At 57.1% G+C, this 21,058-nt stretch overlaps 1 protein-coding gene across 1 annotated transcript; it reads left to right on the forward strand.

Annotated features, from left to right (window-relative positions):
- The first annotated feature begins 508 nt into the window (after positions 1 to 508).
- Positions 509 to 19,662, forward strand: LOC125449957 (zinc finger protein 729-like). Its single transcript, XM_059642336.1, has 5 exons — positions 509 to 619; positions 1,065 to 1,299; positions 4,467 to 4,905; positions 6,187 to 6,798; positions 13,731 to 19,662. Exons 1-5 carry the CDS (start codon positions 509 to 511, stop codon positions 18,289 to 18,291), a joined length of 5,958 nt encoding a protein of 1,985 aa, XP_059498319.1. The 3' UTR covers positions 18,292 to 19,662.
- Positions 19,663 to 21,058: the final 1,396 nt, after the last annotated feature.

The raw sequence follows: 21,058 nt of genomic DNA on the forward strand, positions 1-21,058 counted from the left end.
CTTTTCCAGCAGCTTTGTTTTTGTTCCTGATTTACAGCATCCGCAGTTCTTTTGGTTTTTATAGGAAGGATATTATTCAGCTAGGGGGTGTTCAGAAGACATTTACAGGACGTTGTCAAGTATGGAACGTTTGAGTTGTAAAATTGGCTGGGTCATTTTTCGCTGGAGCTTAGGAGGTTGAGAGGTGACCTTATAGACGTTTCTAAATTTTTGGGTGGTATAGATAGAGTTAATAGTAGGCTTCTTTATATTTAATGTGTGAGGAGAAAGTTTTTTTTTTAAAAAGTGCATGAGGAGCTTTTTTATTTAACATAGAGGGTGGTTGCCAGGTAGAAAGAAGCCCGAAGAAGTGGTGAATGTGGGCGCAATTACAATGTTTAAAAGACATTTTGTATAATTACATGAATGGAAGAGGTTTGGAGCGATATAGTCCAGGAGCAGGCAAGTGGGACTAGTTCAGTTTGGAATGATGTTCGGCATGGACTGGTTGGACTGAAGGGTCATTTCCATGTCGTTTGATCTCAGCGGTAATTTGCCCATTAAGTCAGTGGATGTCAGTCAGGTTCTAAATGAATACTTTCGGGAAGAGATCTGTCAGACAATTAAAGAATTTAGCGAAGTCAGAGAGAGGAGTTCTGATGCTTGTTTCTCTCTGCTCTTTTCTTTCTCCCTTGCTGTCTCTTTCAAGACACTATCTCTCCTCCACTTCCCATCAAATTTGATCATCCTGCATAGCTCAGTAGGAGTCCTCCAGTCCAACAGTGACGCTGCACTGCTCAGGTGGAGCCGTCCAAGGAGACCTCCAAAGCAGGGACAGTAGGAACTGCAGATACTGGAGAATCTGAGAATAACAAGGTGTAGAGTTGGATGAACACGGCAGGCCAGGCAGCATCACAGGATCAGGAAGGCTGACGTTTCGGGCCTAGACCCTTCTTCAGAAAGATTTTGGCCTGCTGCGTTCATCCAGCTCTCCACCTTAGTATCTCAGACCTCCAAAAGCAGTTGGGTGGCCCTGCAGAGGTCCTCCAATAGTCCTCCAGACGCGTGGTTGTGCGACGGAGCAGTGGCGGAGTCCTCCCAAGGAGTCCTCCAAGCGGTGTGGCGCTGCAGAGTTCAGGTGGAGTCCTCCCAGAGAGTCTTCCAAGCCTGTGGAGGCGCTGCAGAGCGCGGTTGAAGTCATCCAGTTTGACCTCCATGACAGTGGTGGCGCTGCAGAGACGAATGAAGTCCTCCCAGGAGTTCTCCGGGCCAGTGGTGGCGCTGTCACAATCATTTTGAATGGCAGAACATGCCCAAAGGGTCTGAATGTCTCCTCCCCCTCCCCCCAAAGCCCGCTCCTAATCCACGTTTTCAAACCATGGATAATGGCCTGCTTTATCCCCCGAGGGAAGTCACCCCTCCTGCTCGTCCTGTTCTGGTGTAGGCACCCGCTCGTTACCTGACACAACCTTTTATGTGGTATAAGAATGCTGCGAAACAGGTTCAGCAGGATGTAGAACTGCAGAAACATTGAAAGTCGGAGCAGAAGGAGGAGGTTCAGACTAAGTTTCTGCTCCGTCCATGGCTGATCATTCAACTCAGTCCTCCGTTCCCCGATTTCTCCCTTTAGCACCAAGGACTGTAACTCCTAACTCATTTGAAAACGTCAAATGTTTTGGACTTGACAGCTTTCTGTCTTTCTGAGAGAAAACATTTCTCGTCGTCTCAGTACTAAATGGCCAACTCTGTATCCTCTACTACAACCTCGTGGTTCTCAACTGTCGCACTATCTAACACACCTTGTCTAATCCTGTTAGAATTTTACAAGTCTCTCTGAGATCAGCCATCCCCCATTTCTTCTAAACTGCAGTTAATATAATCCAGTCAAGCCTCTCTTCATACGTCAGTCCTGCCCACTCAGGTATCAGTCTGGCAAACCTTCACTGCATTCCCACTATCACCAGAACGACCTTCTCAGAAGGAGATTGGTGAGCAGGGAATTATAGAGAAATGTTAGCATGACAGAGCAGTTAGAATGAGGGATTTCAGATACCCGTATTGTGAAGGACTTTGAGGGGCAAGCGTTCAGAGGTAATGTTCAGGAGAATTTTCAGTTTATCAGGAAAAGAGGCGCTGCTAGACCTGGCCCACGAAATGGACCAAGTGGATCAAGTGATAGTGGGAGAGTTCGGGGGTGGAGGAGATGTGTACTTATAAGAGACAGAGATCAGATCATCTGAAAATGCAGAGTGAGAGAAAGAAATTGATTTCCACAGGGCTGGGCAGGAGAGTCGATGGGCTACCTACAAAGAGGAGGTGGTTCCTGCAAAAGGGGCGGGGGTGAAAGGACAAACAAATTTTGAGCTGCCTGGATGATAGGTAAGATTGACATTAAGATACAGAATTTTTAAAAAGTATGCTTTTGACTGGTGTCCAACAGGCAATACAATTGAGAATGAAGAAAAATTCGGGAGGTTCAAAGAAGGGAGGAGAGAAAGAAAATAAGAAAAGTTAAAATAAATTATGAGAAAAGATTAACAGCCAACATAAACGGGTGTCTTAAAGTCTTCTATGGGCACAGAAATAATAAAAAGGGCGATATAAAGAGGAGTAGGACAGATGAGTCTTGAATTTGATTTATTGTTATTGCATGTACCGAGACACAGTGAAAAGTGTTGTTATGTGTGCTGTACAGGCAGATTGTACCACACAAAATGCATCAGGGTGGCAGAGCAGTCTGCAGAATGCAGTGTTACAGCCACAGAGAATGTGCAAGAGAGAGAGATCAGAATTAATGTTTGAGAGGTCTTTTTAAAAGTCTAATAACAAAAACCAAAACGAGGATTTACACCCGGAGCTAAGGGCAGAAAAAACAGAAATTCAGAGGAAGGATCCCTGGACCCGAAACATTAACTCTGGTTTCCCTCCACAGATGCTGCCAAATCCGCTGAGCTTTTCTGTTTTTGTTTCTGATTCCGAGCATCCATAATTCTTCCAGTTTTTATTGAATACTTTTAGCAATTGTTTTTACAAAAGAGGCAGCAGCCTCACAGGCTGTGGTACAGAGGGAGGAACTCAGTCAATTGAAAGGTTCAAAATCGGCAGGTCAGAACTACTTGATGGACTGCTGGTACTTAAGGGACCAGACCGAATGAGATGCATCCATGGATTTTGAGAGAGATGAGGGTAGAAATTGTGGGGACACACACAAATTGTTTTTCAGTCTTTCCTGGATTCGGGAGATGTGCCAAAAGACTGGAGAATTGCAAACATTACAACCTTAATAAGAAGGATTTTATGGATAATCTCAGCAATTACATGCCAGTCAGTATAACTTTAATGGTGGGGAAGCTTCCAGAGGCAATTATTTGGGACAGAAATGGCAGTCACTTAGAAGATTGCAGATGAACTGTTGATTAGGAAGAATCAGCACGGACTTCCAAAGGAGAAATTGTGTCAAACTCACATCCTGGAGTCTTTTGAAGGCGGTGATGCTCATTTGAAGAGCAGAATGGCCTCCTTTTATGCCATATCATTTCAGTCGTTCATTGGTCAGGTCTTTGTCCCCCAGAAGGCAGGTCCAGTCTCCTGGGGGTGGGCGTGGGCTGCCTTAGTTCCGATATGATGGTCCCCCTCGAAGAGGATGCTCACGTCACTACTGGAGGTGCCTCGATGGGAGTTACAGTAACTCTACTGAGGTCTCCCCTCCCCAGAATGGGCACCTCTACATCATCATGGGGGTTTTCCACCCCATTAGAGGTGTCTCCTTTAAAAATGGTGGGTAACCCGCTCGCAAGGTGTTTATATCCCCCTCAGAATGGGTGTGTACGCAACCCAAAGGCATGCCTGTTTCATCCCTGCCACTCCCCTAACAGGGTATCTCCCTATCCTCAACATGTCCACATGGTGACGGAGTGGGAGGGCGGTACGTGAGAGACAGTGTCTGGGTCATAAATTGGGCGTCCCCTCCCTGAAAGGGAGGGAGCAGTCTCTAGTGTGTGGGTTCCTCTCCCTTCACGTGAAAGAAAGAAAGGAGAGGCCGTGTCACTCTGGCCTCATCCACCACTGACAAGAGCGGGGGTAGGTGAAGGCCCAGTGGCATTATCCCTGCACTGTTAATCCAGTGACCCAGGAAACGTCCTGGGGACCTGGATTCGATTCCCACTATGGCAGATGGTGGGATTTGGATTCAATAAAAAAAACCTGGAATTAAGAATCCAGTGATGAGCATGAACCCATCGAAGCGGCAAAGCACAACTGGTTCACTAATGTCCCTTTACGGAAGGAAACTGCTCTCCTTACCTGGCCTACAGGTGACTCCAGACCCACTGCAGTGTGGTTGACTCTTAACTGCCCAATGGGCGATTAGGGATGGGGCAATAAAAGCTACACCCGTCAGCTGCGCCCTCATCCGGTGAACGAATAAGTTTGGGGGCGGGAGGTGGCGTAAATTCACGGCGTGTGTTTCCCCCGCCCTCTCCCCACAGGAGACCAAGGGTCACGACGTCGGGGGAGCCGCCCCGCCCATACCAGCGGGAAAGCGGCAGCCGCCCGCCGCGGTGGGCGGGGCGCGGGGCGGGGCGCCGATGGCGGGCCCGCTTTCCCAGGCTGCCCCGCGGCGGCGCAAGTGGCCTATCTCGGGCAGCGGGGGGCGGTGCGGCGCGTGCGCGGGACGCATCCCACCCCCCCCCCCTCCCCCACCTCCTCCCCCTGCTGGAGCCTCGCGGCCGCAGGGCCCGGGAGCCGCTGTTTGAGCAAAAAAAAAGGGGGAGACCGGGTCCTGCAGCGTCAGGGTCCTGAGCGCAAAACTAAACCCCGGCTCCCCGTTGCAAAGCCAAACAGCGTGCAACCTCACCATTGCAGAAAGCCAGGGCGGATGCATCGAGTGGAGGCCGAGGCCTGGGCCTGGGAGGCCTTGCCCAGGGTGTGAGTGATATAAATACCCTCTTCGGGGGCAAGGGGGGGGGTGCAGCGGGGTGGGGTGGGTGTGCGAGAGAGAGAGAGAGAGAGAGATGCACCCCCCCCCCCCCCAACCTTCGGGGGCAAGGACGGGCCGGCCAGGTCTGTGGGTTAGCAGGGCCTGGGTTGCAAGTGGGGTAAATGCCCCTTTTGGGGGTGGGGTGGGGAGCAAAGTGGGGCCTTGACCCCAGGAGTGGGCTGGTACGGTCCACCCTTCTCCCCCCCCCCCCCCCCCCCCACCGTGAGGGGCAGAGTGAGCCAATAAGTTGCGGGTTAGGAGGGTCTTGGTGAGTGAGACAAATGCCCCCATCGGGGGCAAAGGATGTGACCCCCGGCCCCCCCCCCCACCGCCGTTGTGGGGGTGGGTTACTATGGTCTGTGAGAGATCAATAACTCCTTCCCCTGCCCTCCCCACCCTACTTCAAGGCCAGGGTTGTGGGTTAGGAGGGTCTTGATTGTCAGTGAGGCATATGCCCCCTTTGGGGCAAAAGGGGGTGATCGCAGGGGTGGGGTTGTTAGTAGGGTCTGGCTGTGTGAGATAGCGACCCCTTCAGGGGCAAGGGGACCCACTGGGTTAGAGGTGCCTGAGCGCGAGTGATAAATTCCCGCTAACGGGGCAAAGGGTTCCCACTCTGGGATGGAGTGGAGGGTGCGATTGAGATAAATGCCACCTTCGGGGACAAGCGAGTGACTCCAGCGGTTGGGGGGGTGGATTTCAGTAGGTCTGAGTGTGTGTGTGTGAGATAAAAAGCACCCCCCCCCCCCCGACTTCTGGGGCAAGGGGGACTCATTGGATTAAAGTGTCCTGAGTGTAAATGGTAAATACCTCCTTCAGGTGCAAAACTTTGGGATAAGGTGAAGGGCATACAAAAGCATCATTGAGCTAAATATACCCTTCCAGTTGTAAGACGAGCCCCGCGGGTGGTAAAAAGGGTTTGAGGGTGTGTAAAACAATTACCCCTTTCCAGGTCTGGTTGGGGGGGTGGTGTGTGGGAAGGAGAATCTGACCCTTCCCAGTGTGCGTGTGGTAAATCTCCACCATAGTAGGGAAATATACCTAGGGCAAGACCTATTGTCTCCATCCAGCTGCGTTAGATGGAAGGCCTCCCTGTGTAACCGCCTGGAGGGCTGCGCTGAATGGCCTCCTGTCGCAGCATGGCTCCAATTTGGGAAGGCTGGTAGGGGTTAGCACCGGTTGGCGAACGGTCCCTTGTCTAAACGTCGTTCTTTATTTCTTGGCCCCCTCAGGAAGGTGGAGCAGATCGAGAGGGAGTCACCGACTCGGACGGCCAGCCAGGAGGAGGCGAAGGATGACGGCGTGGCGCCGGGCTCCCCACCCTCTCCTTTGCCGGGGGACGAGGGCCCCGCGTCGCCCTCCGAACCGCCCTGGGCCGGTCCCGACCAGAAGCCCGGAGCCCGGGATCCCGAGGAGCGCCAGGACGCCGGCGACGATGACGCCCCCCAGTGGCTGCCGAGCCCCCCTACGAAACCGGAGCCGGAGGGGCAGCGGCGGTGCCAGGCCGGGGACCGCCTCTTCCAGTGCTCGGTCTGCCATGGCTCCTTCCGCAGGGCGTCCGACTTCTTTGACCACCGGTGCCCGTCGGGGGAGGCTGGGCCCCGCTGCCAGTGCTCCCCGGGCAGCAGCCAGCCGTGTCCCCGGTGCCCCACCGCCCAGGAGAAGCCGTGCCAGTGCAGCGCGTGTGGCAAGGTCTTCCGCCGCCTCTCATCCTTCCTGGTGCACCGCTGCGCCCCCCGGCCGACGGCCAAGGCCCAACAGTGCGACATCTGCGGCAAGGGGTTCACCCAGTCTTCCAGGCTCGCCGACCACCGGCGGACCCACACCAGCGAGCGGCCGTTCAGGTGAGAGGGAGGCGCGGGGCCGGCGACCCGTACCCAAACCCCCCACTTCAGGACACTGTCACGAGAACGCCGCGGAAACCGGATGCCGCCGCCTCTGCTTTCCCCTTCGCTTGGGGGCGTCGCGGCTGATCGGAAACCCTCCGGGTACTCAACTTCCCCTCCCGTAACCTCCCCTCCCACCCTCTAACCCCCCCCCCCCCTCATCAGATCGAGAATCTGCCTCTGCCCTCCGTACCCACGAGGTAGTTGGCCCCCACCCCCTACACAGCGCACACACCACACCCCCCCACTCCCCTACACACACACACACCGACACGACACAACACTGCTGTTTGCGGCTTGGGGTTCCAAAGACTCAGAGCCCTGCGAGAGTGGAAATTCCTCCTCGTTTCAGTCTTAAATTTATTCCGCGAGTACCCCTCCAGTCCCTGACTCTTACACAAGGAAATACACCCACTGAGCATTGACCCTGGCAAGTCCCTGAAGAGTTTTTGTTTTTTTTTGTGTTTAAACTCATTCGCGGGACAAGCACAAAGGTGGCTAGACCAGCAGGCAGATAAGAGTCAACGACACTGCTGTGGGACAGGCCAGGTGAGACTTCCCCTCCCTGAAGAGCGTTAGGATGTGGGGTTTTTTTGCACCATGGCTTTGTTATTCAGCTCTTTATTTCCAGATTTTGTCTTTTTTTGTTTCGAATTCCACCGTCTGCCCATGGCGAGATTCAGACCGGGGACCCCAGAACATTCCCTGGGTCTCTGGAGAAGCAGCATGGCGATACTCTGACCACCAGACCATCGCCAAGCCACCCCCAACCATTGTTAGAATCCAACATATTCCACTGGGAACACCTCTCAACTCAGGGAGTGAATGATTTGAAATGTCTGCGTTTCTTTAAATGAGGCGGAGGGCGGGGTGGCCCAGGGCTCCACATGGGGTATAACATGTCGCGTGAGGACAAGGGTGAAGTCTGGTGAATCTGTCGAGGTCACCCTCCCTTACCCTGATGACCCTGTCTTTGCTGCCTGCTGAGAGTAGGGTCCCCTATCCGAATATCTGTCGCTTCTAGTCAGCGTGCTGAGCTAAATATTTTGTGCCACCCAATGTTAGGCAGAGTGGGAGACCGAGGGAGAGATATGATACATACACTGGCGGAGGCTTGGGAGCATCACTCCAGACTAATCCAGAATCCCAGGTAAAGTCCTGGGGATAATGGGAACTGCAGATGCTGGAGAATCCAAGATAACAAAGTGTGAAGCTGGATGAACACAGCAGGCTGAGCAGCATCTCAGGAGCACAAAAGCTGACGTTTCGGGTGATGAAGGGTCTGGGCCCAAAACGTCAGCTTTTGTGCTCCTAAGATGCTGCTTGGCCTGCTGTGTTCATCCAGCTTCACACCTTGTTAGCTAACGCCCTGGGAAACATGGGTTCCAATCCTGCCACAGCACATGGTGGAATTCGAATTCAATAAAAATCTGGAATTAAGAGTGTGTTGTCGATTATTTAAAAAAAAAACCCATCTGGTTCGCGAATGCTGTCTGGGGAAGGAAGCTGCCATCCTTACCCGGTCCACCCCACACGTGACTGCATTCCCACAGCCAATGCGGTCGTCTCTTAGACTGCCCTCTGGGCAATGAGGAATGGGCAACAGCAACAGCCCTCATGCTGTGAATGAGAAGGGATGGCTCTGTGAGCCTCAGTGGTGAGATTGGGTACACTCGATCGTCAAGGGGCATTAATCTCAGAAGATAAGGACATGTGGTCAAGAAAGAGTTTTTTAGATAGCTGGTGGGAGCAGGTTCAGTCAGGTGTTCACCAAGGTTCCCCACGGTAGGCTGGTCAGCGAGGCTAGACCACGCGGAACCCAGGGAGAGCTAGCTATTTGGATACGGACCTGGCTCAAAGGTGGGAGACCAGGAGGTGGGTGGTGGAGGGTTACTTTTCAGGAGGCCTGTGACCAGCGGTGTGCCACACAGGGATCGGCGCTGGGTCCACTGCGTTTCGTCATTTATAGAACCGGTTTGGTATGGCTAGTAAGTTTTCAGGTGACACCAAAATGTGGAGGTGTAGTGGACGGCGAAGGGGGTTCCCTCAGAGTACAGCGGGACCTCGATCAGATGGGCCGAGGAGGGGCGGATGGAGTTTAGTTTAGATAAATGTGAGGCACTGCATTTTGAAAAAACACATCAGGGCAGGGCTTGTACACTTAACGGTAAGGTCCTGGGGTGTTTTCTGAACAGAGAGACCTGGGGAGCAGGTTCATCGTTCCTCGAAAGTCAAATTGCAGGTAGATGGGGCGGTGAAGGTGGCGTCTGGGACGCTTGCCTTTTTTGGTCAGTGCGCTGGGCACGGGTGTCGGGAACTGTCCAGGACGTTGGTTAGGGCCGCTTCTGGAATACTGTGTTCAATTCTGGTCTCCCTGCTACAGGAAGGACATTGGGAAACTTAAAAGTAGTCAGAAAAGACTTAGGAGGATGTTGGAGGGTTTCAGTGACAGGGAGAAGCTGGGGGGCTATTTTCCCCTGGAGCATCGGAGGCTGAGGGGGGTGGCCTTATAGAGGCTTATAAAATCACGCAGGGCAAGGATAGGTGAATAGTTTGTTCCCTGGGGTGGGGGGGGGGGGGTGGCGGGAGTCCAAAACTAGAGGGGCGTAGGTTTAAGTTGAGAGGGGAAATATTTAAAAGGGACCTGAGGGGCAACTTCCTCAAGCAGAGGGTGGTGCGTGTCTGAAATGAGCTGGAAGGCTGGTACAGTGAGAACACCTGAAAGAAATCTGGATGGGTACGTGAATAGGATTGGTTTAAGAGAGGTATGTATGGACCAAATGCTGGGGCTGGATTTAATTTAGAATATCCAGTCAGCATGATCAAGTTGGACCGAAGGGTTGCTTACATGCTGCGTGACTCCGTGACGCTGCTGCTCTGCTCCCAGAAAGGAGGAGCTGAAGCACAAAATCACAGTTATAACCATGGTCAGTTAATCAGAAGTGGCAAAGATCGGGGATGAAATTGCAGAGCTGCAGCTCTCGGCTGGGGGAAAGCTGCTGCACTTTTGTGCGTGATGCTCCAATGGCTGAGCGTCCCAATCCGGTGGGAGGGCGAGGGCAGTTTCTTTTTCTTTTCGAAGGGAATGGGGTAAGGAAGATGAGGGGCTTTCGTCGAAACGGTGCAAGGCATTAGCCAGACCGCAGCCAGAGAAACAGGCCGCACTTGTGTCCGAGTAAAAACAGACCGCCAAAAGAGGCAGCCCAAGGGAGGTTTGCTGGAGGGACCGTCTTAAGGAGGAGAAGTTGAGTAGGCTTAGCCTGATGTCATTGGAGTTTGGAAGAACGAGAGGCAACTTTGTCGAAAGATTCCTAGGAGGGTCCTGACAGGGTAGGTGCACAGAGAGATAGAAAGAGACGACCAGAGGTGCATCACCTTAGGGGGAAGGGGTTGCCCATTGAAGACAGAGAAGGGGAGGAATTTCTTCCCTGTGTGGGGAGTGAATGTGTGGAATTCAGGGGGCTGGTCCAGTCCAGGCTAAGGTGGAGAGGTCTCTTTGGGGAATCGAGAGTGATGGGGACGGGGAAAGACGGGCAGGAAAGTGGAGCTGAGGGTGATTGGACAGCAGGGCAGATGGGCTGAGTGGCCGGCTTCTGCTCGTACCTCGACTGCTCGTCGCAGTCTGAGGGGTGTGTCCAATGCATTGTTGACTTTACGGAAGCAAGCTGTTGGGTGGGGGGGGTGCCATTGAGACAGCGTTCAGTGTGCTAGGAAGGGAGCTCATGGGGAAGACTGATCATAATGCGCGAGAATTTCGTTTGAGTTTGACAGCGATGCACTGGAGTCTGAAACTGCAAAATAACCCCAAGCATAAAACTGAATATAATCCTAACCGAACCAGCCTCCCGTCGCGTGCCGTTTCCTGCCATCCCAGGAATCCATCCGGTGAACCTCCGCTGCCCTCTCTCCGTAGCCAGGACATCCCTCCTCAGATAAAAAGACCAGGATGTGCGCACACTCTACGATTCCAGAGGGACACCCTGGGTCCTGTACTCGAATCCTCTCTCGGTGACAGCCAACACACTGTTTGCTGTGTTCTTCCCTGCCTGCACCCAGATCCCTTTGCACATTCCCTCTCTCTCAATCTCCGGCTGTTCCCGACAGTGATCTGCCTTCGCGTTCCTGTTTTCAAAGTTAGTTTGCTGCGCGCTTGTTTTGTGTCAGAGGCTGGGTGGCTAGCACTGCTGATTCACAGCACCAGGGAGCCAGGTTCAATTCCAGCCCACCTGCGTGGAGTTCTGCCCAAGCCTGCGTGGCCTTCCTCTGGGTTTCTGTACGCCTTCACCACCCCCCCCCCCCCCCCAACCCCCGAAGTTCACGAAGTTGCCAAGGTGAGGGTGGGGTTTGGCCGTGCTTAGGCGCCCCATAGTGCCCGGTGGCATGCAGGTCAGGGGTGGACTCGAGGTGGGGTCGCGGGAACAGGCGCTGGTTCTGGGCGGGAATTGGCACAGCCCCGACGAGCGAAACAGCCTGTTTCCCAGCTGATCCCTGGGAGCGGGCGATCACCGAGCGTCGACGTGGAGCAGGACAGATCGCAACGGTCAAGAGAGCACAGCGACGCCTCTACTTCCGCAGAAAGCTGAGGACATTCACCCGTTTTTAATACAGGCGTCACATCAAGCGTTCTATCCGGACGCACCGCGGCTGGGCACGGCAACTGCTGTGCCCAGGGCTGTGAGGAACCGCAGGGGGTTGGGGCCGTCAGGCAGACGATCCTTCCCGTCCACGGCCTCTGCCGCTCCTTCTCGCTGTCCTACAGCAGCAAAGACCCCTCACGCCCCAGTAATAATCTCTTCCACCAGCCAGAAGGTACAAGCGCTGAAAGGCACGCACCAACAGATTTAAGGACAGCTTCTTCCCCGCTTCGTCAGACTTCCCAACGAACCCTTCAAAGTGTTTACATTAAATGTGGATCCCGCTGCCCGCTCACCTTCTCTGCAGTTCATCGCTCTGCTCTGTCTCCTTGATGCACTCTGTACGCTACAAGCTGCCTGTACCAGACGTCAAACAAAACTTTCCACTCTACCCAGGCACATGGGGCAGTAATAAATCAAATAGAATAATCAAATCAAACAGTGTGGGAGCAGGCCACTTGGCCCATCGAGAGCACACTGACCCTCCGAAGAGCATCCCAGCCAGACTCACGCCGTAACGCTGATTCTCCCAAGGCTAACCCACCTGGTGTGCACAGGGCAGGGCGATTTAGCACGGCCAATCCACCTAACCTTGCAGCCTGAGAGGGAACCGGAGAAAACCCAGCAGACGTGGGGTGGGGGGTGTGGAATGTGCAAACCGCGCGGTTAGACAGTTGCCCGAGGGCGGGAATCGAACCCCGGCCCCTGGCGACGTGAGGCAGCTGTGTTAACCACTGAGCCACCCACTTCTGGAGACATAAAGTTGGCAGGAAAAATTCAACTCTGGTTCTGTGGGAGGGTCACTGGACCTGAAACGTTAACCCTGTTTCCCCCCAACACCGCCCACAACCCCAAACAGATGCTGCTAGACCTGCTGGGCTTCTCCAGCAACTTCTGTTTTTGTTCCTGATTTATGGCATCTGCAGTTCTTTCGGTTTCCATTCCATGTACAGTTCTGGTCATTCATGTTAAAATGCCTCTGAAGTGACAAATGTGTAACCTCTGCGCCCCCAGTCCCTCTGGCAGACCCCGTCCGGACACTCACCACCCTCTGGGCGAGAGAAACTGCCGAGCTCCAGACCCTTTCGGATCTCTTCCCCTCTCGCCTTAAACCTACTCCGTCTAGTTTTAGACTTTCTGACCATGGGGAAAGGCTGTCCGCTATCTACTGTACCTCTACATCTCGCGATTTTATAGACTGCTATAACGTCACCGCTCAGCCTCCTGGGCATTTTTCACCCGGGGGTAAGGGAGGGAGTCCCAAACGAGAGGGTCATGGGTCTAAAGCGTAAAAGGAAAGATTTAAAAGGTGGACCAAAGGGGCAACTTGTCCCACACAGAGGGTGGTGCGTGTGTGGCACGAGCTGCCAGAGGAAGTGGGTGGGGGAAGGCTGGTACAGTTACAACACTTAAGAGGAATCTGGATGGGGACATGGATAGGAAGGGGTTTAAGCGGGATATGGGCCAAATGCTGGAAAATAGGACCAGTTTGGTTTGGGAATGGGGGGGTGTGGGGGTGCGAAGGGTCCGTTTCTGAGCTCTGCGAAGGGGATTGAATCTGTCTTTGTGTTTCGGTTTATTGTGTTTCTGAACTGGCTGTTGATGGGATTATTCACTTATCTCTGTCTCTCTCTCTGACCCACCCTCCCTCCCTCGCTCTCTCTCCCCCCCCTCTCCTTCTCCCCCATCTCTTTTTCTCTTCTTCTCGCTCTCCCTCCGTCTCCTTCTCTCTCCCCCCTGCTTCTCTCTACCCCTCTCTCTTTCTCTCCCTCTGTCTTTCCCTCCCTCTCCTTCTCTCCTCCTCTCTTGCCCTCCCTCCCTCTCTCCCTCTCCCTTCCTCTATCCCTCTCTCCGTCTCTCTCCCACTCTCTCCCTCCCCACCTCTATCTCTCCCCCTCCCTCTCTCTCTCCCTCCCTCCCTCCCCTTCCCTCTCCTGGTCACTCCCTCTCCCTCCCTGCTCTCTGTCTCTCTCCGTCTCGCTCCTTCTCTCTCCCTCCCTGCCTCTCTCTCTCTCGCTCTCTGTCCCCTCTCTCTCCCTCTCTCCCTCTCTCTCCGTCTCTCTCCCTCCGTCCCCCTCTATCTCTCCCCCTCTCTCTCCCTCTCTCTCTCTCCCCCTTCCCTCTCCCTGCCTCTCCCTCTCCCTCTCCGTCCCCGCTGTCTCTCTCTCTCCCTCCCTCCCTCCTTCTCTCCTTCTCCCTCCCTCCTGCTCTCTCTCTCACCCCCTCCCTCTCTCCCCACCCTCCATACCTGGGTAGGTGTGACGTCTGTGGCAAAGTGTTCTCCCAGTCGTGCAAGCTCCTGGCTCACCAGTGCATCCACACCGGAGAGAAGCCGTTCCGGTGCCCAGCGTGTGGCAGGTCCTACAACCGCCTGGACAACCTGAGGCGGCACCAGCGCTCGCACCTGGTGGAGCGCCCGCACGTCTGCCCGGTGTGCGGGCGGGCGTTCACCGACCCCGACCGCCTGCTGGCCCACCAGCGCACCCACTCTGCTGACAAACCCTTCCGTTGCCCGGTGTGCGCGCGGGGCTACGCCCGGTCGGCCAAGCTGGCCCTGCACCGGTGCCCGCGTGCGGCGCCGGCCTCCGGCGGGGAGCGGCCACACCGCTGCGGGGACTGTGGCAAAAGCTATAGCCAGCCAGAGAACCTCAGGAGGCACCGGCGGAGCCACGGCCGGCCCCGCAAGGGGCTGCACTGCCCTCTGTGCCAGAAGTCATTCAACCTGTTCTCCACCTTCCTGGCACACCAGGCCCTGCACACTGGCGAGAAACCCTTCCGCTGTGCCGTCTGCCACAAGGGGTTCGGCGCATCGCACTCCCTGCTTGCTCACCAGTCCATACACACCGGGCAGAAGCCCTACCGGTGCCAAGTATGCGGAAGCAGCTACAACAGGTTAGACAACCTCCGGCGACACCAGCGATCACACCAGAGCAGCCTCCAGCTGCCCCAGGATGGAGGGGGCAGGAGGCGGAGGAGGAGGAGGGTGACCGTCACCATGGCGGCTAAGGCTACCCCAGAGGAGCCGGCCACCCAACTCCAGCCCGCCTTCCAGTGCGACGTGTGCGGAGAGTCGTTCGCCGAGCCCGCGGCCCTCCGGGCGCACCGGATGAGCCACGAGGAGCCCTCCTTCGGCTGCGACGTGTGCGGAGAGTCCTTCGCCGAGCCCGCGGCCCTCCGGGCGCACCGGATGAGCCACGAGGAGCCCTCCTTCGGCTGCGACGTGTGCGGAGAGTCCTTCGCCGAGCCCGCGGCCCTCCGGGCGCACCGGATGAGCCACGAGGAGCCCTCCTTTGGCTGTGACGTGTGCGGAGAGTCCTTCGCTGAGCCCGCGGCCCTCCGGGCGCACCGGATGAGCCACGAGGAGCCCTCCTTTGGCTGTGACATGTGTGGAGAGTCGTTCGCGGAGCCCGCAGCCCTCCGGGCGCACCGCCTGGGCCACGAGGAGCCCTCCTTTGGCTGTGACGTGTGCGGAGAGTCCTTCGCTGAGCCCGCGGCCCTCCGGGCGCACCAGATGAGCCACGAGGAGCCCTCCTTCAGCTGTGACGTGTGCGGAGAGTCCTTCACCGAGCCCGCAGCTCTCCGGGCGCACCGGATGAGCCATGAGGAGCCCTCCTTCGGCTGCGACGTGTGCGGAGAGTCGTTCGCCGAGCCCGCGGCCCTCCGGGCGCACCGCCTGGGCCACGAGGAGCCCTCTTTCGGCTGCGACGTGTGCGGAGAGTCCTTCGCCGAGCCCGCGGCCCTCCGGGCGCACCGCCTGGGCCACGAGGAGCCCTCTTTCGGCTGCGACGTGTGCGGAGAGTCCTTCGCCGAGCCCGCGGCCCTCCGGGTGCACCGGATGAGCCACGAGGAGCCCTCCTTTGGCTGCGACGTGTGCGGAGAGTCCTTCTCCGAGCCCGCGGCCCTCCAGGCGCACCGGCTGGGCCACGAGGAAAGGCAGGGCTGTCACCGCTGCGAAACCTGCGGGGAGACGTTCGCCGAGCCGGCCGAGCTGCTGGCACACAGCTATGTGCACACAGGGCAGCGTCCCTTCGCCTGCGCCATCTGTGGCCGCAGCTTCAGCAAGGCGGCCTCCCTGTGTGCTCACCAGGCTGTCCACACTGGCCAGAAGTCCTACCGCTGCGATGCGTGTCCCAAAAGCTACAACCGGCTGGACAACCTGCGGCGCCACCAAAGAGTCCACCTCGGGGAGCGCCCCTTCCGCTGTACCCTCTGCGGCGAAGGCTTCATCTCCTCGGCTCTCCTGCGCGCCCACCGAGCTGCCCAGCACCCCGGCTACGCCCGACCCTCCTCCTCCTCCTCCTCATCGCCTCAGCCACCTCCTCCTCCTCCTCCCGCTCCGGCCGCTGAGCGCCCCACGTCCCCCGACCCAGTGATCCATGTGGCGACGCGCTTCGAGTGCAGGGTGTGCGGCGAGGTCTTCGCCGACTCTCTAGGGCTGCGTGCACACCGCTCACTCCATCTTGAGCCGTCGTGCCAGTGCCCCGAGTGCGGTGAGATCCTCGAAGACCCGCCCTCACTCCAGGCTCACCGGGCCATCCACCGGGGACGCTCCTACCGGTGCACCGAGTGCGACCAGGCATTCAGCGACCCGTCCTCACTTCATGCTCACCGGTTCACCCACGAAGACAGCTCCTACCAGTGCCCTGAGTGTGGGGAGATCTTCAGCGACTCTTCTTCACTCCAAACACATCGATCAATCCATGAAGACACCTCCTACCAGTGTCCTGAGTGCAGGGAGATCTTCGATGACTCATCCTCACTCCAAACTCACCGCCTGACCCACATAGACACCTCCTACCAATGTCCTGAGTGCAGAGAGATCTTTGATGACTCATCCTCGCTCCAAGCACATTGCCTGACCCATATAGACACCTCCTACCAATGTCCTGAGTGTAGAGAGATCTTTGGTGACTCATCCTCGCTCCAAACTCACCGCCTGACCCACATAGAGACCTCCTACCAATGTCCTGAGTGTAGAGAGATCTTCGACGACTCATCCTCGCTCCAAACTCACCGCCTGACCCACATAGACACCTCCTACCAATGTCCTGAGTGTAGAGAGATCTTCGACGACTCATCCTTGCTCCAAACTCACCGCCTGACCCACATAGACACCTCCTACCAATGTCCTGATTGCAGAGAGATCTTCGACGACTCATCCTCGCTCCAAACTCACCGCCTGACCCACATGGAGACCTCCTACCAATGTCCTGAGTGTAGAGAGATCTTCGACGACTCATCCTTGCTCCAAACTCACCGTCTGACCCACATAGAGACCTCCTACCAATGCCCTGAGTGTAGAGAGATCTTCGATGACTCATCCTCGCTTCAAGCACATTGCCTGACGCACATAGACACCTCCTACCAATGTCCTGAGTGTAGAGAGATCTTTGACGTCTCATCCTCGCTCCAAACTCACCGCCTGACCCACATAGAGACCTCCTACCAGTGTCCTGAGTGCAGGGAGATCTTCGATGACTCCGCCTCCCTCGCGGCTCACCAGCTCATCCACGCGGAAGCCGGTTACCAGTGTGCCGGCTGCGGCCAGAGCCTGGAGGGCGCCCTGGCCCTCTCTGCCCACCGGTGCCCCGCTGCAGGGGCCGATAAGCCCTTCCGCTGCCTCCTGTGCGGCAAGGGCTTCAGCCAGGCCATCTCGCTGAGGAAGCACCGGTGTGCCGCGCCGGCTGGAGTGGGCGGCGCCGGGCACGGTTGGGCTTCCCCGGGACCCCCTCCAGCGCCCCGGGGGGCCCGGCTCTCCTCTCGCCCAGGGGAGCGGTGCTTCCGCTGCGATGCGTGTCCCAAGAGCTACAACCGGCTGGACAACCTGCGGCGCCACCAGAGGGTGCACCTGGGGGAGCGCCCCTTCCGCTGCACCCTGTGTGGCGAGGGCTTCCCGTCGTCGGCCTCGCTGCGAGCCCACCGGGCATCCCAGCACCCGGACGCCGCTCGGCGAAAGGGCTACGGCTGTGGGGCGTGTGGCGAGACTTTCGCGGGATCCGCACAGCTCAGCGAGCACAGGTGCAGCTGGCCGTTCCGCTGGCGTGGGGATGGGGATGGGGGGGCAGGCGCCCAGCCCCCGCTCCCTTCCTCCTCGCCCCCCGCCTCCGCGTCCCCCGCCCCGCCCGCCGCCTCCCCTGCCCGCTCCGCGGCCCGCTCTCCCTCTCCAGTCCTCGTCCTCCAGAGCCCGGACACGGCACCTCACCTCCCCCTGGGGTGCGAGGCTTGTGGCGAGGACTGCGCCGATGCCCTCTCACTGCAGACCCACCGCCTCCTGCACACCTGGGGGCGCCCCTTCGCACTGGACGAGCCGCAGCCGGGCCGCGGCGGCGCGGAGGAGGGGGTAGGAGAGGGGGGGGGCTCCGCCCACCCGTGCCCGCAGTGCCGCGCCACCTTCGGCAGCCCCTCGGCCCTGGAGGAGCACCGCCTGATGCACGCCTGGGAGCGCCCCTTTCGCTGCGACCTGTGCGAAGAGAGCTTCGCGGACTCGTGCGCCCTGACTGACCACCAGATGGCACACGGCGCGCGGAGCCCCGGCAGCCCCCCGGCACCCAGCTCCCCACCTGGTAAGAGCGGCGCCCCCCCTCATTGCCCCCCAGCGCCGCCCCCGCAGCCATCTCCGTCCGCCGGCGCCCAGCGGGAGAGGCCCTTCTCCTGCCCGGTGTGCCAGAAATCTTTCGCCGCTGGCCCGGCGCTGCGGGCACACCAGACCATCCATACTGGCAACAAGCCCTACCGCTGCGAGGTCTGCTCCCGAACCTACAACCGATTAGACAATCTCCGCAGGCACCAGTCCTCCCACCTCAAGGCCCCTCGCTGACGGGAGCACGGCACGAGCAGTGCCCTCTCCTTCCCAGGCTGCTCTCTCTTTCTCCCACCCACCCACCACCACTTCCTCGCCGCACCCCCCCCCCACCCCTTCCCCATCCAAATGACGGCAACGGCTGGGTGCCACAGCGGGAGAGTTTTGTTCCCGTGTCAGGTAAAGGAGCAACAGATCGGGGAGTGGGGGGTGGGGGGGGGAGGGGGGACAGCTGTTGTGGAGGCTTTAGTCTGCGTCTAACTCCCGCGCCATCCCTGTTCCCGGGAGTGTTTGATGGGTGCGGCGCTCCCTCAGTACCAACCTTCTGACAGTCTGGCACTCCTTCAGCAACGACCCTCCCTCTGTGCCCAGCTCCCTCAGCACTGACCCTCCGACAGTGCCCACTGCCTCAGCACTGACCCCCCCCGACAGTGCCCACTCCCTCAGCACTGACCCTCCGACAGTGCCTGCTCCCTCAGCACTGACCCTCCGACAGTGCCCGCTCCCTCAGTGCTGACCCTCCCACAGTGCCCACTCCCTCAGCACTGACCCTCCGACAGTGCCCGCTCCCTCAGCACTGACCCTCCGACTGTGCCCGCTCCCTCAGCGCTGACCCTCCCACAGTGCGCGCTCCCTCAGTACTGACCCTCCGACAGTGCGCGCTCCCTCAGTACTGACCCTCCGACAGTGCCCGCTCCCGCAGTACTGACCCTCCGACTGTGCCCCACTTCTTCAGTAATGACCCTCCGACAGTGTGGCACCACTCAGCATTGACCCTCCAACAGCACTGACCGTCCGACAGTGCCCACTCCCTCATTGCTGACACCCTGACACTACGGCGCTCCCTCAAGGCTGACCCTCCAACAGTGCCCACTCCCTCAGTATGGACCCTCTGACAGTGTGCACTCCCTCAATATTGACCCTCTAATAGGGCATCACTCCCTCAGTACTGTCCTCCTGACAGTGCCCACTCCCTCTGCACCCAACCTCCAACAGTGTGGCAATCCCTCAATACTAACCCTCCAACAGTGCAGCACTCCCTCAGCACTGACCCTCTGACAGTGCGGCACTCCTTCAGCCCTGACTCACCAACAGCTCAACACTGACCTTGCAACAGCTCAGCACTGGCCCTCCAACAGTGCGGTGCATCAGATCAAGCGGCGGTGAAGGTGGGCGAGAGATGGAGAGATAGAGGGGTCCCTGTTATATGCGGCCCTAGATGTTGGATCCTAACAGTGAGAGAGCTGGTTCACTTGCAATCTCTATTTAATAAAAGTCTATATCCTCACGTTGCGTTCCCTGTTAGTTAGTAATTGGAAAATGTTTGACTGTCTTTCCCACAACCTGTATGTGGCATTTTGTTTGTCTGATTCCTTCCTTGTGAAAACAATATCATTAAAAAAATCATTTTAAACAAAAGAACACTTGATAGTCATTATGCCTTCTGTCTTCTATACGTTCGGGCAGCTATGAGGCGCTGTGGGCCATCAACAGCAGCAGAATTGTCCTCCAGCACAATCTGTAACACCATGTCGTGGATTATCTCCCACTCAACCACTGCCATCAAGCCAGGGCAGGGGATCAACCCTGGTTCCATGGAGAGCGGCAAGTGGGCATGCCAGGAGCAGCACCCGGCATACCTGAAGGTGAGGTGTCGACCTGGTGAAGCCCCCGAACAGGACTACTTGCACACCAAATGGCGAAAGCAGCAAGTGATAGACAGAGCTGAGCGATCCCACAACCAACGGATCAGATCTGAGCTCTGCAGTCCTGCCACAACCAGTTGTGAATGGTGGTGGGCAATTAAACAACTCACTAGAGGAGGAGGCTCCACAGATAGCCCCATCCTCAATGATGGAAGAGCCCAGCACATCAGTGCAAAGGATAAGGCTGAAGCTTTTGCGCCAATCTCCAGCCAGAAGTGCTGAGTGGATGATACATCCCCGGCGTCGCAGATACCAGCCTTCAGCCAATTCGATTCACTCCACGTGATATTAAGAAACGGTTGGAGACACTGGATACTGCAAAGGCTGCAGGCCCTGACAACATCCTGGCAATAGTACTGAAGGCTCGTGTCCCAGAATGTCCTCCCACCTCGCCAAACTGTTCCAGTACAGTTCCAACACTGGCATCCACCTGACAATGTGGAAAATTGATCAAAAAGCTAGCAAAATCCAACTTCGCCGATTGCTGCCCCATCAGTCCACTCTCGATCATCAAGAAAATGATGGGAAGGTGTCATTAACAGCGTATCAAGCAGCTACTGCATCCACTGTACCCGGTGCGGCTTCCTCTACATTGGGGAAACCAAGCGGAGGCTTGGGGACCGCTTGGCAGAACACCTCCGCTCAGTTCGCAATAAACAACGGCACCTCCCAGTCGCAAACCATTTCCACTCCCCCTCCCATTCTCTTGATGACATGTCCATCCTGGGCCTCCTGCAGTGCCACAATGATGCCACCCGAAGGTTGCAGGAACAGCAACTCATATTCCGCCTGGGAACCCTGCAGCCCAATGGTATCAATGTGGACTTCACCAGCTTCAAAATCTCCCCTTCCCCTACTGCATCCCTAAACCAGCCCAGTTCGCCCCCTCCCCCCACTGCACCACACAACCAGCCCAGCTCTTCCCCCCCACCCACTGCATCCCAAAACCAGTCCAACCTGTCTCTGCCTCCCTAACCTGTTCTTCCTCTCACCCATCCCTTCCTCCCACCCCAAGCCGCACCCCCAGCTGCCTACTAACCTCATCCCACCTCCCTGGACTGACCTATCCCCTCCCTACC

The sequence above is a fragment of the Stegostoma tigrinum genome, chromosome 44 (genome assembly GCF_030684315.1).
Source record: "Stegostoma tigrinum isolate sSteTig4 chromosome 44, sSteTig4.hap1, whole genome shotgun sequence".
In the NCBI taxonomy this organism is placed as follows: domain Eukaryota; kingdom Metazoa; phylum Chordata; class Chondrichthyes; order Orectolobiformes; family Stegostomatidae; genus Stegostoma; species Stegostoma tigrinum.